Genomic DNA, 14,847 nt, shown 5'->3' on the forward strand with positions numbered 1-14,847 from the left:
GACTTTCTGTTTGGTACGTGGGGTGGATTTGGCTAATTTTGTGCTGATGTATGGGAAAGTTTTGTGAGGCATCTGTGTGGTTTTTTTTTTAAATTTTAATGAAAGATCTAAATATTTAATCAAAACCATTAATTTTACACATGCTGTGAGCTTATACATACGACTCTTAACTTTTAAAAGGTTTGCTAAGTATAACAGTTTACCTTTAAATGGTAATTTGAACTCACCAAGATAATTTTAAACTTCTCAATTTGTATAGTTATAGCCTTGGAAAATCTCATACTGTGTCTAAAGTGGTCAGGAATGAATGATATTGAAGAATTGAAAGTGCAGCTTATAATCTAAACTTTTCCTACTTCATAGTGCAATATTTACGATGTTAATATCACCAAAGTTCTAGCAAATCCTAAACTACACGTCGGCTTTGCCTGTGTAATATGAAGTAAGTGGTAAAAGTTAACAGCACGCCATTTTAATCAGGCATTGGTTTCTTGTTGCGTGTGGTCTCCAGATTTTCTCCACCAACAATACAGAATGTGGACGTCTCCTGGAGGAGATCAAGTGTGCTCGCTGCTCCCCCAATGCCCAGGTGTTGTTCCACTCCTTGGACATGGATAAGATGCCACACAGGGAGCCAGACCTGCCGCGGCTCTGCCAGGACTTCTGCCGCGAGTTCTACTACACCTGCAGGGGGCACATACCAGGTAATTACACAGATAATAATGGTCATGAATGTAACTTTAATTATTGCCTGTGTGGTTACCTGGTGGTACGCAAGCAAACATATACACAGGAACGGAGTAAGTGAAAGTAAGCATACGTTATACATGCTCATTTAAGTCTCTCACACATTTGAACTAACATGTCTGATTGTGATTAATTAAAATTCACAGCAGGCCTCATTTCTTATTGAGACTCAGCTTGCACATGTAGAACTGGCAGATTTTTGGACTTATGCAAGAAGTGGTGCGTCAGTAGTCTGGTCTGTGAATATTTATTTATCCAGCTCTTACCTCATCTGACCTCACCTCCATTTGTTGCTGAGCTTGTCTTACCGCTCACTTGCTTGCTGCCTTGTTCCCTATTTTACTGTTATATTTTAATGCATCAGTAAAATCTCTTGCCACACTTAACTTATACAGACACACCAAGACATCAGTGTGAACACTCATGTAGCACAACTAAATTAGCAAAGCAAAGCAGAATATTTTTGCTCTTTATGAGACAATATTCAGGCAAGCATAAATTTATGTCACCAGGTGCAGATATTTTTTGTTTTCTTGTCCTTTTTAGGTTTGTTCAGATTATGCAAGTTTATTTTAGTCAGTACAAGTTTGACCTTGAATGTAGTAACAATACACAGATTTGACACATTTCCTGATGTGTAAATGGAAAATATTAGATTCAGAAAGGTGGGTGTGAAAACAAATTTCTCAGTACACTGACAAAAGCCAGCCCGCCTGACCGGTGTACCAGAAAACTTGACTGACTGGAGCAAAATCAACTATTTTATGACCTATTCCTGGATGCTGTTCGCCAGACTCAACTCCTGGGCTTGATTCTGTATTTGGGATGCATGTGCACCCTAGCTGAAGTCTAGACATGACTGCTGGGTGCTTTGCCTTCCTCAGACATAAACTGTCCCCTTCAAACCCGTGTCTCATGCTGTGCCATTACAGTGTTTTCTTTGAATAATAAGTTCACGATTCTAAACATAGTTGAAGTGTTGAAATGTCGTCCCTACTTGAGTTCCACTATGAGATAGGAGAATCCACAAAAAAGGGAAGAAGCTCATTGATCCAACAGTTCACCTTGTGTATATGGTACTGTTACATAGGAACCCTTCTGCCCCCTGAAAGCATTTACTCTTCAGAAGAATTTCCTTTGAAGGGATGCAAGATCACAGGTACCTATGCCTTCAGAGTGCATACCAAACATGATCAAACACTTTTTGACTGTCTCTTCTCCTCCAGCCAAGTCTTCTTCCAATCTCTGTCGCCACAAACTGATTAGATCTGCTGAGATTTGCAAACAGAGAACAGTTTCAAACACACTTGTCTGCAACCCACCCACATGGTACTCTGTAGCCAAATAGCAAACACATACATTCCATCCGAGTCCATCTGAGTCTGCATCTAATGACCAGTAGGCATATCATGTACAACACTTCAACCACAGTTGAGGTTGGCGAGTGGGGCTCCACAGAGCAAAGACAGAAGGAGGAAGAACAAGTCTTGTCTGGAGCTCTATAACTTGCTCATGAACTGAGAGTCAAACCAAAAAAGCTCAAGAGAAGAATCCGGAGAAGAATCCCCCCCTCCCCATGTTCGCTGCTGTGCTCCTCCCTGCTCACCCCCCCCCTCCTCAGCCCCCCACAGATCAGCATATGTGGTGACGAATGACACATTTATTTTTCTACAAAGGTTGTGTGTATGTAAAACTGCTGAAGTGCATCAAGATGTCAAGTACTTTGGGTGGGCCACCCAGGTTGCCTTGGAAGATAACCAGATGGAAGTATAACTTTAGCGCTGGGGAGCCAGGAATATGGACAGAGTTCTGTCTCTCACTCTCTGTTTCTCTCCCTGTCTTTCCCTGTTCCTTCTTCACTCTCTCTGTCTCCTATCTTTTTTCTTTTGCATGCTACTCTTTGCCTATTTTTGTTTTGTTACTGCACATATTACTGCATAGCTATTACATATTTCAACAAATTGTGAAAATGTGTGCACACCCTACTAACTACAGACAGGTTCTTTTGATTGAATCCTATAACAGAGAACAATATTTCCCTTCGATGTACTTGAAAATAGTTAATGCATATATTTTTGAAACTATACATCTGCATACTAACACGTGAGGCAACAAAAAGGAATATACCCACAAATTTGAACAGGCAATGTGACACTTGCTTAAGTTTCGCTTTTTCGAAACCACTGTCCGAAAGTTTTACATTGAAACAGTAGCCTTTACAGCATCCATAACTGTCGTCCTTCTCCCATGAAACTTCCTACCGGCCCTTGATTAGGCCGTGTACTTGGCCCCCTTTTCTCTATAAAGATATTTACTGCCTTGACTCTCACTTCTGCCCAGGGGCCTCCCACCTTCTCCATACTCCTCTTCTCTCATATCTTCCTTCACTCATCCCCCCACCCTGCACCCGAGGTCCCCAACCAGCATGGTTAAGATAACTGCAGACACAAGAGTGTGGGTGGTATAGCCAGAGCTGTGTGTGTGTTTCTATGTGTGTTTGATCTTCATGTTGTGTTTAGATGTTTGAGGGGATATCCTATCACCTCCAGTATTTGGTGCGGTCAGCCCTTGCGGTGTGTGGCAGGAGAGGGAGATGAAAGGAGGGACAGGGAGAGTCCTGTTTGTGTTTTTATCACTGGTGTATTTGCTCTCCTCTGTCCTCCGAGGGATTGACTAAAGGAAACAATATTGGCAAGATTGTTTTTAGGTCGCAAAGGGCCTCTGAGACCAACTGCACACTTTGCTTTTTGCCGGGAATAGTGTTGTGACTGCACTGGCTGGAGGCATAGCTGTGTGTGACTGCAATGGTATTGCAGCTCACCTTTTGCTCTGGCTCTTAAACATTTTAGATAAACTAACAGACCAAAGGGAAATCAGGAATGACGTGATGTCAGTTTTACCTTGAATACATGTGCTAAATTAGCAGAATGCAATCAGTCAGCATTTGGGAACATCATGTCTTTGTTTGACATTGCAAGAAATGAACATCTCTCACCATGAAAACACTTTTGTTTATTCGGAATTACATGCCATATTTAACGGGCTGATTATTTCATTTCACATGCTGTGCCCATGTGCAGATCAGTAATGCAAAACAGCCAGACCTGTCTGAAGGATAAAACAAGTGGCTGGGTCGTTTTTATCCAAGAACATTAAGGGATACCTAAGAATACTTAACTCCAATTACGTGAATGAACACAGTTTTGCAGACAGCGTCACTGGTAGTAAAAGCTGTAATTTGGATTAGTGTCATGATAACGTTCGTTCCTTTTTGTCACTTTACAAAGTTGTCTATATATGCAGGGTTGTAGAACACAATGAAAAGCTATATAAATGCTTTGTCTTATTTCGTAAATTCCTAAAATCCCTTTGGTTCCCAGAATTCTCTTTTATGGAGATGTACTGGCTGTTCTATAGGATAACAATGTATTAGTTTGACCTGAGTTTACCCAGTTTTCTACTTGTACTAATCATGTATTTGGCTCTGACATGGTAAAAATCCCTGTAGAGCTTATATTGGGTTTCTAGATATATGCAGTGTTGTTTTCTAGATATAGCTTTTCTATTTTTTAAGAACACTGCTGGATCTGTCACCACCTAGTCAACTCTTAAATGACCCATGAATCAGCTGAGATATTTTATTTTTATCGCCAGAGAGAAAAAATGACAGCCCTGATCATGCCGGATTGTGAACTGGCGTATTTCAAGTTCTTTACTATTTCCTGCAGACTAGATGTACACTTCTTGTACAAACATGATGTATCGTGCAGCCGCTTGCAAGGTGTTGTTACCCATTTCCGATAGGTTTACCATTTCTTCCGCTTCTGTTAGCAGGTGCTATAAATTCAAACGCAAGCAGCTGATGTACACTGACACCATACACTGGATTTAACTATTACTTAATGTTTAATGAAGGGATCCTTGAGTTGAAGCGAATGCAACCTCATTACTGACACCTATGTTGCTGAACAGACTTCATGAATGCCAGGCACAGAGTCTTTCCCATTAGGAATCCATCAGGACACAACGTGCAAAAGCATCATTTCATAACTCAAAATATTGACAGGGTCAACTAAAATTGAGAATGTAGTCTTTTTGCTCTCTGGAAGTGCTGTAGTTCACCACGGAGCCCTGTCTAATCTGTGATCCATTTGGTTTGGCCCAGTTTCTCTTCACTTGTTCATTTCAGCCTCGTCTAGCCAGGATTTGGTTTGGCTCATCAAGTGTAACTCCAACCTTCCCCAGCACACAAGCATATCACATAATTTCACTTCTCCCTTCCTCATCCTCCACTTACCTTTATCGTCTCTTACACCCTCATAAATGCACAGGTAGTCCATTGTAGACATACACAGAGAACTAAAGTACCATACAATGTTGTCAGACTGTTCATTGACTCTTTATGGTTTAGTCAGTGCCAAGTGCAGGAAATCATTTAACCATGTCCTACCTACAGCACGTGTAACCCCTAAATCTATGTCTGTATCTGTTGTGTTTACTAGAACTATTCCAAGCCGATGTGGATGAGTTCTGCCAATACTATGGGAGGAGAGATGCCAGTTTATGCTTTCCAGATTTTCAACGAAAGCAACCACATGGGCAAGATTCCAACTACTTGGGAGATGAGAAAATAGAAGATATCAGCAGGTTTGTAGCCTGACTTTTACTATGTTTATTTTCATTTGAGGACTTAGTTACACTGGGAAAGATGTGCAGAGTATTATTTTAAATAAGCTGTGACTAGTTCATGTGTTTCAACCAAGTGAACTTTACATGTTTCGTCAGTACCTATGAGTTCAGATTCAAGATGTTTAGACATGATATTTATGTTATTATAGAAACAGGCGTAGCCTCTGTAACAGGTTCAGGGTTCACTGGTCCATTTTGACATACTCCATACTTTCAGACAGACATGCTATGCAATTTCTCCTCTAATCCCAAAGTTTGTCCAGACTGCTTTTGCTCTGCTTTGCTAACATAATGAAAATGCTTATCCTGCGTCATTCTGTTTGCCTCCCTCACTGCAAAGGTCTGTACATCACAGAGGGCTTTGCCCTTTTGTCCATGGGGGGATTCCTTTCATCTCTGTTTTCCCTGAGGCTGGAAAGCCAGGAAGCATGTGCACCTGAATAGCAGCAACCAACATTCAGTCAAATAACTTCCGACAGTTAGAGAGTCAGGGCTTATTTATTGCTTCAGTGTCTTATTCTCTGAGAAATTTACTGACATAAATGACATTGAGAAGAAGTCTGTTACGTTTAAGGCTGGGAGAAAGTGTAAAAAAAAAGTCAACGTTAATGGCTAAGATTACAGGCTTTGTTTTTAGGAATTAAGGCATAGGACCCATGTGTACCTCGTGCAATGCACAGAGGGAGAGATTGTAGACCTTTTCTGGTGGTATGTACTACTCACACTAGAAGTACATATAAAATGGGACAGGACAAGAAAGAATTCAGCATATGTAGTATTGTTGGATGTGTCACATGGTTATGGACTGGTATCACTTGTGGCCAATAATCTTCTCCTCATATTGCCCCTAAAATCAGTGCCCAAAGTGCACCCAAGTGGTCATGTTCACAGATGAGATAGTCCTAGGGGTTCTTGACCTTGTCTCTATTGGATGGTCACATACCTGCATAGTGAAAGACAGGTGTAGAAGGGTTGGTTTGAACGTCCTGTCTCTTCTTTTGCCAGATCTTCTAAAAAGACAAAGTTGATGCACACAGTTTTGTCCAGATAAGTGAATTTAAAGAGGAGAAAGAAGTTTTAGTTGACTTTGACTTGCTGACTTTCACAACCATTGTAGAAAGTCATTGCAGAAATCTCTGTCACAAGCAGTAAAATAGGTCCACAAGAAATACTGAATTTTAAATGTTTAGTTTGCAGCTGTCTCTTGTGTGTGAGGACCGTACTCAGGTTTCTCACTCCAATTAGAGACTGCTGATTAAAAACAACGTACCCGGTGCCCTCAGATGGCTGCAGAGGGAGTTTATCAACATTAAGCCTTAATACAACACATTTACACATACATACAATGGGATGCATTGGTAGGTATGTATAAGACATGCAAAATCCTCAAACATTTAATTGTTAGTGGCTTTATCAAAATAGAGTCTTCCACATTGATAAATGGCAAGTCACAAAATGAGTTAATCAGCAAGGATGAAAAAACCTTACTTCGTATTAGGTAAAAGCAAAATCTGATTTACTGTTTCAAAACAGTAGCATGTGATTGAAGAAATGCAACAGCTTGTCTTGCAAGTTGAGGCAAATTTCAAGTTCTGTCCACCCAAGACTAAGACAAGCTAAATGACAGGTGTTTATATTTTTGTTCATTGTACATGTCATAAGAAGTTTAGGTTTAACAAATATCTTACTGCTGATTGTGTAATGCTTCCTTTAAAACTCTACTACCTGAAAGTCTCCCATGCCCCTTCTACCCTATAGCTCGATTCTTTACCATTATTCTCTGACATTTTGTATCTTCCCTGTTACCCAGGAAACACAAACACAACTGCTACTGTGCCCAAGAGGTGTTGAGTGGTCTAAGGCAGCCGGTGGCTGTGGTGCACTGTGGTGATGGTTCCCAGCGGCTCTTTGTCCTGGAGAGGGAGGGAATTGTCAGGATACTCAACCATGACCTTGAGCTAATCAAGGAGCCCTTCTTGGACATCCACAAGCTGGTGCAGAGCGGCCTGAAGGTAGGAATAAGTCCGCCTTCATATTGTTACCTGTTCCGAAGGAATTGCTAAAGTAGCATCGTAATGTGGATGTAATTTGATCACAGATGTAAACAAGCAAGAGAAAAGGAAAGGATCTTGGCTGATGCAGTATGAAATAGTTTTTTGCTACATTTGTAGAGGAAGAAGTAATGTGACAGAGTCTTAATACAAGTCTTTACAACACAAATGTTTGCACTTATGTAAACGTGTTAGGAATGTTTCCAGCCAAGATAAATCCCTTGAAAGTGGTGCCTGCTCACTTTTAGTATTCAGTTATATAATTAGACTAAATAAGCAGTCATTCATCAAATGTGATCGTGCATTACGCTATTATTTGCGAATTAACTGTACATACTGCACACATTGTGCAAACTGCTAATTTTCTGCTACTGCTCACATGAATGCTTAATGACGGTCTTAATCTTTCCCATATTGTTCCTGTCATGGCTCGGATATCATAGTGACATACCCCACATGATAACTGCAATACCAGTCTCTCAGGTTAAAATTCTAAGCTTGTCCATACTCTTAATTGTCCTGTGTAGAGGCATTTTTATAAGATGTCTGTGATATCTTTTTGCTAATTTACTGTAGTTATGATGGGTTAACAATACATACAGAGTGCAGAGCTGAGTACAAGTTGAGCAGAGTTGGATATGTATGTTTTCTGACAGGAGTTAGCACTTTAACCTGTCTGCCTCCCAACACACCATTGTGACAATCTGTTTGCCAGAAGAGGGAGCTTGATAGGATATTGGGGTGCCAGAGGGCAAGTAAACATGTGTTCTACTTCTGTTTGGCTCAGGACCCTGTCTGAGAAAAATAAATACAGGCAAAATAGTAACAAAGAAATAAAGGTGCACATGAATAACCTTCTGTCATTTATATCTTTTGAATGTGATCCAGATTTTTGGTAACTGTTGCATCTGTTGTGTCGTCAAGAAGATGTATTCCCAAAAAATGTGTGTAGTAGTAAGGTGCTAGATCTTGAAAAATCTCTTTTCTGTATGGATATTGCAGGTGCATCGACAATTTAATCATCACAGTAACATCTTTAGACTTAACTTTCATCCCTAATCCTTAGAGGATCTCAGATTTTGAATTTAAAAGTTAAAAACTGTTTAGATTCCATGAGGAGCTGGCGTAGCTGGGATGTTTGGGGGCCACACTCCCAGACAGGAAGTTTATCTATCACGCATGCCTCTTGCTCCTCCACTGACAAGACCCTTTGCTTACAAGGAGTCAAACGGAGCACAGCATTTGAATGTGCAACTACCCCCGGCGGGATGCTCTCCCTGCTCTTCTCAGCTCTCTTATCGTAATTCAATCCAAAACTGGTTGTGGATAAAGTGACCATTATGACAATTAGATGTGGCTCAATCCCCTGCAGGCCCCAGGAGTCCTATTCTGTGATGTTGGCTGCCGGAACGGGCTCCCAGCCACACGGGGTGGACAGAACCAGGGGAGGGCTAAGGTGTTTACTGGCAGCATCAACAGGATGGAGCTGTCCTTTATACAGAGAGAGGAACCCATGCACCCAGGAGACAGGGCAGATAATGGGTTTATCATCAACCCCATGCACATGCTTTGATTGTAATGTTCTGTGTTTCCTCTCACTCTTCTCTCCCCCTCCTTTCATGGATCCCCTCGGTGCCAATTAAGGCGAACTGCACAGAAACAATACTGTGCTGTGGTAATGTGGCTTCCTACCTGCGCTGTGGGTGTTCTCCTGAAATTCAATCTCTATACTCCAGCTCACCCCCACTCTAGCCACACTAGCCACACAACCCATGCCACCAGAGCGGTCAAATTTAGTAAATATAGCCAATTTTGACTGTTCTTGCGAGAGTCTGAGCAAAACTGAACATTTAAGCATTAAAACATTGAATAGAGTAACAATCTTATAAGCAATGTATTTGTTTTGTATATAAATACATACCAAAAACATTAATGTCAAGATGTCATCTACTGAGCGTTTCAGTTCTGATTTCCCATTTGTTTTTGTTTTTTTTAAGTATTGTTCACAGATTTCCAGGTTTATTTTCACATACTTCACAAAAGAGGTCTGGAAGCACTTCTGCCAGTCAGTCTGCTTGATTATAGAAGATGTGTATCACAGTTGATTACACCTTAAAGTCATGCAGCTTGGTCACCAATCTATTCATGTTCCTCTTCGGTTCCATTCAATGTGCAACTGAGTAAGAATGTATTTATGACTATTAAATTGTGAGTTATGCTCATATTTTACAGATATCTCATGAGGTCTGAGGACACTAGAGTATGTCGCTCATTCTGTTTGCTGGTACCACACACACAGGCGTGATCTGGGTTGTGCACAACCGCATCTTCACATGTTTTGCTGGAGAGAAATGCTTCCAGCATACATTGTTTACATAAAGCTTCATAAAGATGTAACTGACAGATGTTTGAACAGAATTAGACATGACAACAACTACGAATACCCTTGAACTTCTTTGGAGTCGCTCTCAAGGAAACGATTTTACGATGCAACTAAAAGCAACACTCTTTGATATACGTGTAAATCTTCTCTGCATTCTGTGCTGTCTAGTGGTTTTGGTTGACTTTGATGCTGAGCTTTAGCTTAAAACCATGACAGCATCCTACACTGTAGAACCTCCAGAGACGATGCTTGAGAGTTGCATGTGTGATAGTGACAGTGAATTTATAAATGAAGACATCTTTGAGCAGCACCCCAGAGCTGACAGTCTACTCACATGAATTAGCCTTTGTAACAGGGGTGAGTGGGCCTACTATAAAATATTTCGCTGTTCAAACAAAATAAGTCAGAGAATGTTGTTCTTTCTGTCCCTGCTGTCAGAAGCTCAGAGCTGCCAGAGTAAAATGTGGCCTTACTCATCTTCACTATTTACTCTGTCTAGAAGCAGGGGTGGCGTCAGACTCATGTTGATCTCACTAGACAGCGAAACCTGCTAGTGAAAGCTGAAGTGCTTATATAAATGTAGCAGGCAGAAAAATCAGCTTTCTATTAACTTTATGACTTGAATGATGGATTATATCTTGTTCTTGGTTGGTGGGAGGATTCATGCATTGCTGAGTTCTGGTCCAAGGGTTTAACTATCAACAGGTGAAGGGGCTGCAGTGGAGGTTTGACTGTGTGATTCTTATTGCACAAGAAAAAGGCAGAGTGTTACTACACAGGAAACGAGTGTGTTGGCTGTGTATGAGGGAGGTGTGAGCATACATGCTTCAGGTAGTCTTTGAGTGAAGGACGTAGACATTGTTTTTCTTTAGTCAACTCATGTGGAATGTTTTTTGGTGGAGGAATGTCCACGAGCCAGTGAAGAAGGATCAGAAGGTTCAGGGTAACAATGCATGACCCAACACGTGTCACTAGCGCTCAAAGACAGCTGCCCCTGCAGAATTAGAAATCGTAGTGTTATGTGTGTCACTGTGTCCGCCATTCAGGCAGGGTCAGCATTCCGTGAAATGTACCGTGAGATGTGAGATAACAACCGCTCCTCATCCCTGCACCTCACGTTCCCAGCTTTCTGTGGAATGATGCCAGAAGTTTGACAGAGCCAAAGCCGGAGCCCCAGAGAACTGATTTGGAGGGAAAAGAGGAATGCAGAGGCAGGTGTTTGTGAAAAATGAAGAGATAATACCTCGTGAGAGATTCAATCAGAACCCCCTGCCTGTCTGTGGAAGAATGATGGCAGTCGTGAAAAGACAAAGATGTTCGGGGGAAAAATGTGTTTTAAGTCGGCGCAGCAGTCATTTGTATAGTTTGATAGCGGTTTGGAGATGGCAGGCATTTACATTATATCAGCCTGCTATAAACATCTGTTGTGAAGACATTAAGTGACCGTAAGAAAGAGGATGCTTCAAGTTGTAGCTACAACATTTATGATAAGAGAATTTTGCAGCTTATGTTGTGTGACATAAAATGACACAAATATGTAGCATAATCACCATGCTCAACAGCATACATGGATATAGTTGGTTTAATGTACTATGATGCAAGGCAGAACAAAACTCCTAAATCATAGTGCAGCCTTTAAATCCACAATCGAGAACTTGAAACCTCTGAAAATGCACTTTGCTGCTGACAATATGTGAAACCTGCAGTTTGTACATTTTCTAAATTAGTTTGTTTATTCAGTGTATTAGTTTTTGAGCCGTGCCAAGAATATCTTACCTACTTCTGCTTTGGCAGCAGTTTTAACATGATCAACGCTTAGGGGCCTAAGGTTGGCACTTTGTCTTCTTTTAATCAAGCTATCTCCTTGGATTGGCTCTGCAGTAAAAGGCTCACTGATGCAGTGTTTGTTTCTTATGGCTCTGGTGCCAGCTCTGCTGTTCGCCTGCTGCTGAAGGAGCTAGTCATTAGCAAGGGAGCTAATATTTCAGGCCATTTAACCACTGTGTATCTTGGTGGTCCCCCTTTGGCTCCGGATCTAGGCCTCTTTGGAATCATGGTCTTTGACCTACTCCCTATGGTGAGTTTATTTTGGGGATATGGGTCACTGCATCTCCAAATCCAACATATGGATCCAGCATTTCAAGGTGAGGTTGAAAATTTCTCTTCCCAAGATGAAACTTTTTGACATTCTTTGGCAAAGGCCAGTCACCTCTGCTCCAGCTAACATCCCGCTGTACAGGGTGCTGCATCCACTCCCACATAACTCTGTTTTTATTTGACTTCAATGATCTGACATTTAGTAGTACTCATAAATTTTTGCAGAGGAACTCTGCCTTTTGGGGTGGAGATTTATTTGTCAACTTTCACAATATTTCACTTTATACTCAAATTGATAGACCCCCTGTGGCTTGTCACATGGGTCTCTGTTGTTGCTCATTGGTACTTAGAGTACATTCCTTTGCAAAGAGTCATCATTTTTACATTCGCATGTGGCCTGTGTCACTGCTGTGTTTGACTGGGCTGGGCCTAATGCAGTCCAAACAGAACTAGGAGATCCAGTACACCAATTTATGATGTGTGTTTCTTGGCCTGTGATATAGACTACACCTATCCAGAGCTTGCCACTGTAGTGCAGACCAAGATATATATATATTTTTTATTTTATTTTTTTTACATTTTTATATTCTTTACTATTTTGAAAGGGAATACCTGAAGGATGAGACAGCTGTGCCAGTGCCTGTGTGTTAATTGCAGACAAAATGTGTAAAACTTTTTTTTTTTTTGTAAGTTGCTTCGTGTAAGTAGAAGAATCAAGCTGATACACTCACACAGGGACCACATTATAAACATTCTTTACACCTAAGCTTAGAATTCTGTTCATTCTTTTGTCAAGAAGAAATAGTGAGGGAGAGTACAACATAAAAAAGGGCAGACCTGGCTTGCCTTGCCTGGGGAATGAAATGCTATAGCTGATTATTACAGCTAACTATGATGGGAGGACCACCAGGGTAGTGACAACTGATGTAGCTGCCTCCGGGGTGAGACAAAGGTTTACATATTACACAAGCAATTTAGATGTTTTCTAAACATGTTGCCAAGACAGTGGGAGTTGGCAGCTCCTTCCTTGTTTAGGTTTTCTTTTTTCCTCTTTTACTCTACTCTATCCTCCCTCCCTCCTCCCATCCAAGCCTCAAATTTTGCATGGATTTTGTGTAAATCAGGAAAGAGCGAGGGGACGGGGAGCAAAAAGCACGGACTGAAGCACTCTGCACTTTTGTGCTCTCTATGAACTGTGAGTGAGCTAATAAATTCTTTCAGCCACTCAGCGTAGCATTCACGGATATCCCCCAAAGATTACACACACAAATCACTGCACAATGGAGGCCACCGGGAGGGTCTGGGCGTCACAGGGGCCCCCGACCCTGAGGACAAGCGCACATAACCAGGCTGCAGAGAAGACTCTGCAAAGGCGGGGGGTTGTAGAAAAGGTGCAGCTCTACCCAGAGTCAAATGCTTTATAATGGTTGGTAATGGTATATTCAGGAAGGTTGGTGAAGGTGTGAAGTGAAACAGCAGAGGGTAGGAAAGGAGAGAATGAGAGAATAGCAGGGGTGTGAAAGGGAATGTGATGGACAAATAAAAAAAAGAGGATTAGAGAAGTTGAAGAATTAAAGGAGGGAAGGGGGTGAGGGGTGTAGGGGTTGCATGTTGGTGATGATGAAAATGACAGAGGGGGGTGATTCCAACCCCACACAGCCGAGCAGAAGCCAAGGAGGGACATAATTAACTCCTGGATCTTTTGTGTTTCTCATCTGACTGCAGGGTGGAGATGAAAGGGGCCTGCTAAGCCTGGCATTCCACCCCAATTACAAGAAGAATGGCAAGCTCTACGTCTCCTACACCACCAACCAAGAGCGCTGGGCCATCGGACCGCACGACCACATTCTCCGTGTGGTTGAATACACCGTTTCGAGGTAATGGAAGAAGTGTGTGCCAAATCCACCTTAAATGTGGGTTGTTCATCACTACCTGAAAGGACAACAAAATGTCAGCTGGCTCACAGTCTACACATTAATGGTTTTGGATTAATATAGACTGGACATGCATTTGTTCAGGCTCATCCTGGTTATTTAATCAAAACATTTTTAAGGAACCTTTAGTACATAAATACACAGCAGATTTCAATTTCGGCCAGTTGTTATTTGCAATGATGTGTTAAAGTAAGTGAAATTTCCCACATGCTCTCATTCATGTATTTAGTGCTGAAAAATCTAAATGATATAAAAAATAGACAAAACTGAAACAGTCTGATAACAGAATTCTGGATCTATTAATCATGTCACTGCCAGTTAAAATATACTAAACACAGATTTCTACCAGAAACCATAGTAGTTTCAAGGGCACACAGAGAAAATTACCAAAGATTCAATGAAAAGAAATAAATAAAATAACCAGGGATGGGACGTGACGGTATTGCAGCAGTTGCAGTGCATATCCAACCCATGAACACTCAGTGTGTACTCAGACCACAACCATCTTCTTTTGCCATCATTTTGATCTCAGCCTCACACCTGTAAAGTTTCATAACTGCATCTTGCACAGCTGTGATGCTATCGCATTAATATTAATGACTTTATTTGGACAGCACAGTGGAGAATCTGTCCACAGACAACAGACAGACATATGAACACCTGCCAGTACTATGCAAGTACTCAAAACCACCTTTGTGGTTGTTCTCGCTACTGTAGGTGTCTCCACGACAATATTTTGCAATGATGACACACATGCAAACACAGACAGACTCACAAGGTGAAAACAGTACCAGCCATGCTATTGCGGCTGTTAACAAGAATTTTTGTCTTATGGGGATTTAGAATGTAGGTCAGATCTCTTAGAAGTGTTTTGCTGAATGTGTGCAACACTCCTATGATAGCAGTGCTTTGCCTTTTCCTATGTTGTAGCTTCGCAATGGCCTGT

The 14,847-nt window shown here is 41.4% G+C and overlaps 1 protein-coding gene across 1 annotated transcript in view; it reads left to right on the forward strand.

Moving 5' to 3' along the window:
• Positions 1–14,847, forward strand: part of hhip (hedgehog interacting protein) — a 33,799-nt gene that overhangs the window by 3,861 nt on the left and 15,091 nt on the right. The window contains exons 2-5 of the mRNA XM_008302685.1: positions 512–704; positions 5,250–5,394; positions 7,247–7,448; positions 13,693–13,844. Of these exons, the coding sequence (XP_008300907.1) occupies positions 512–704; positions 5,250–5,394; positions 7,247–7,448; positions 13,693–13,844 (692 nt within the window). The remainder of the gene's footprint in view (positions 1–511; positions 705–5,249; positions 5,395–7,246; positions 7,449–13,692; positions 13,845–14,847) is intronic.

Source organism: Stegastes partitus, unplaced genomic scaffold, assembly GCF_000690725.1.
Source record: "Stegastes partitus isolate 25-593 unplaced genomic scaffold, Stegastes_partitus-1.0.2 Scaffold37, whole genome shotgun sequence".
Taxonomy (NCBI): Eukaryota; Metazoa; Chordata; class Actinopteri; family Pomacentridae; genus Stegastes; species Stegastes partitus.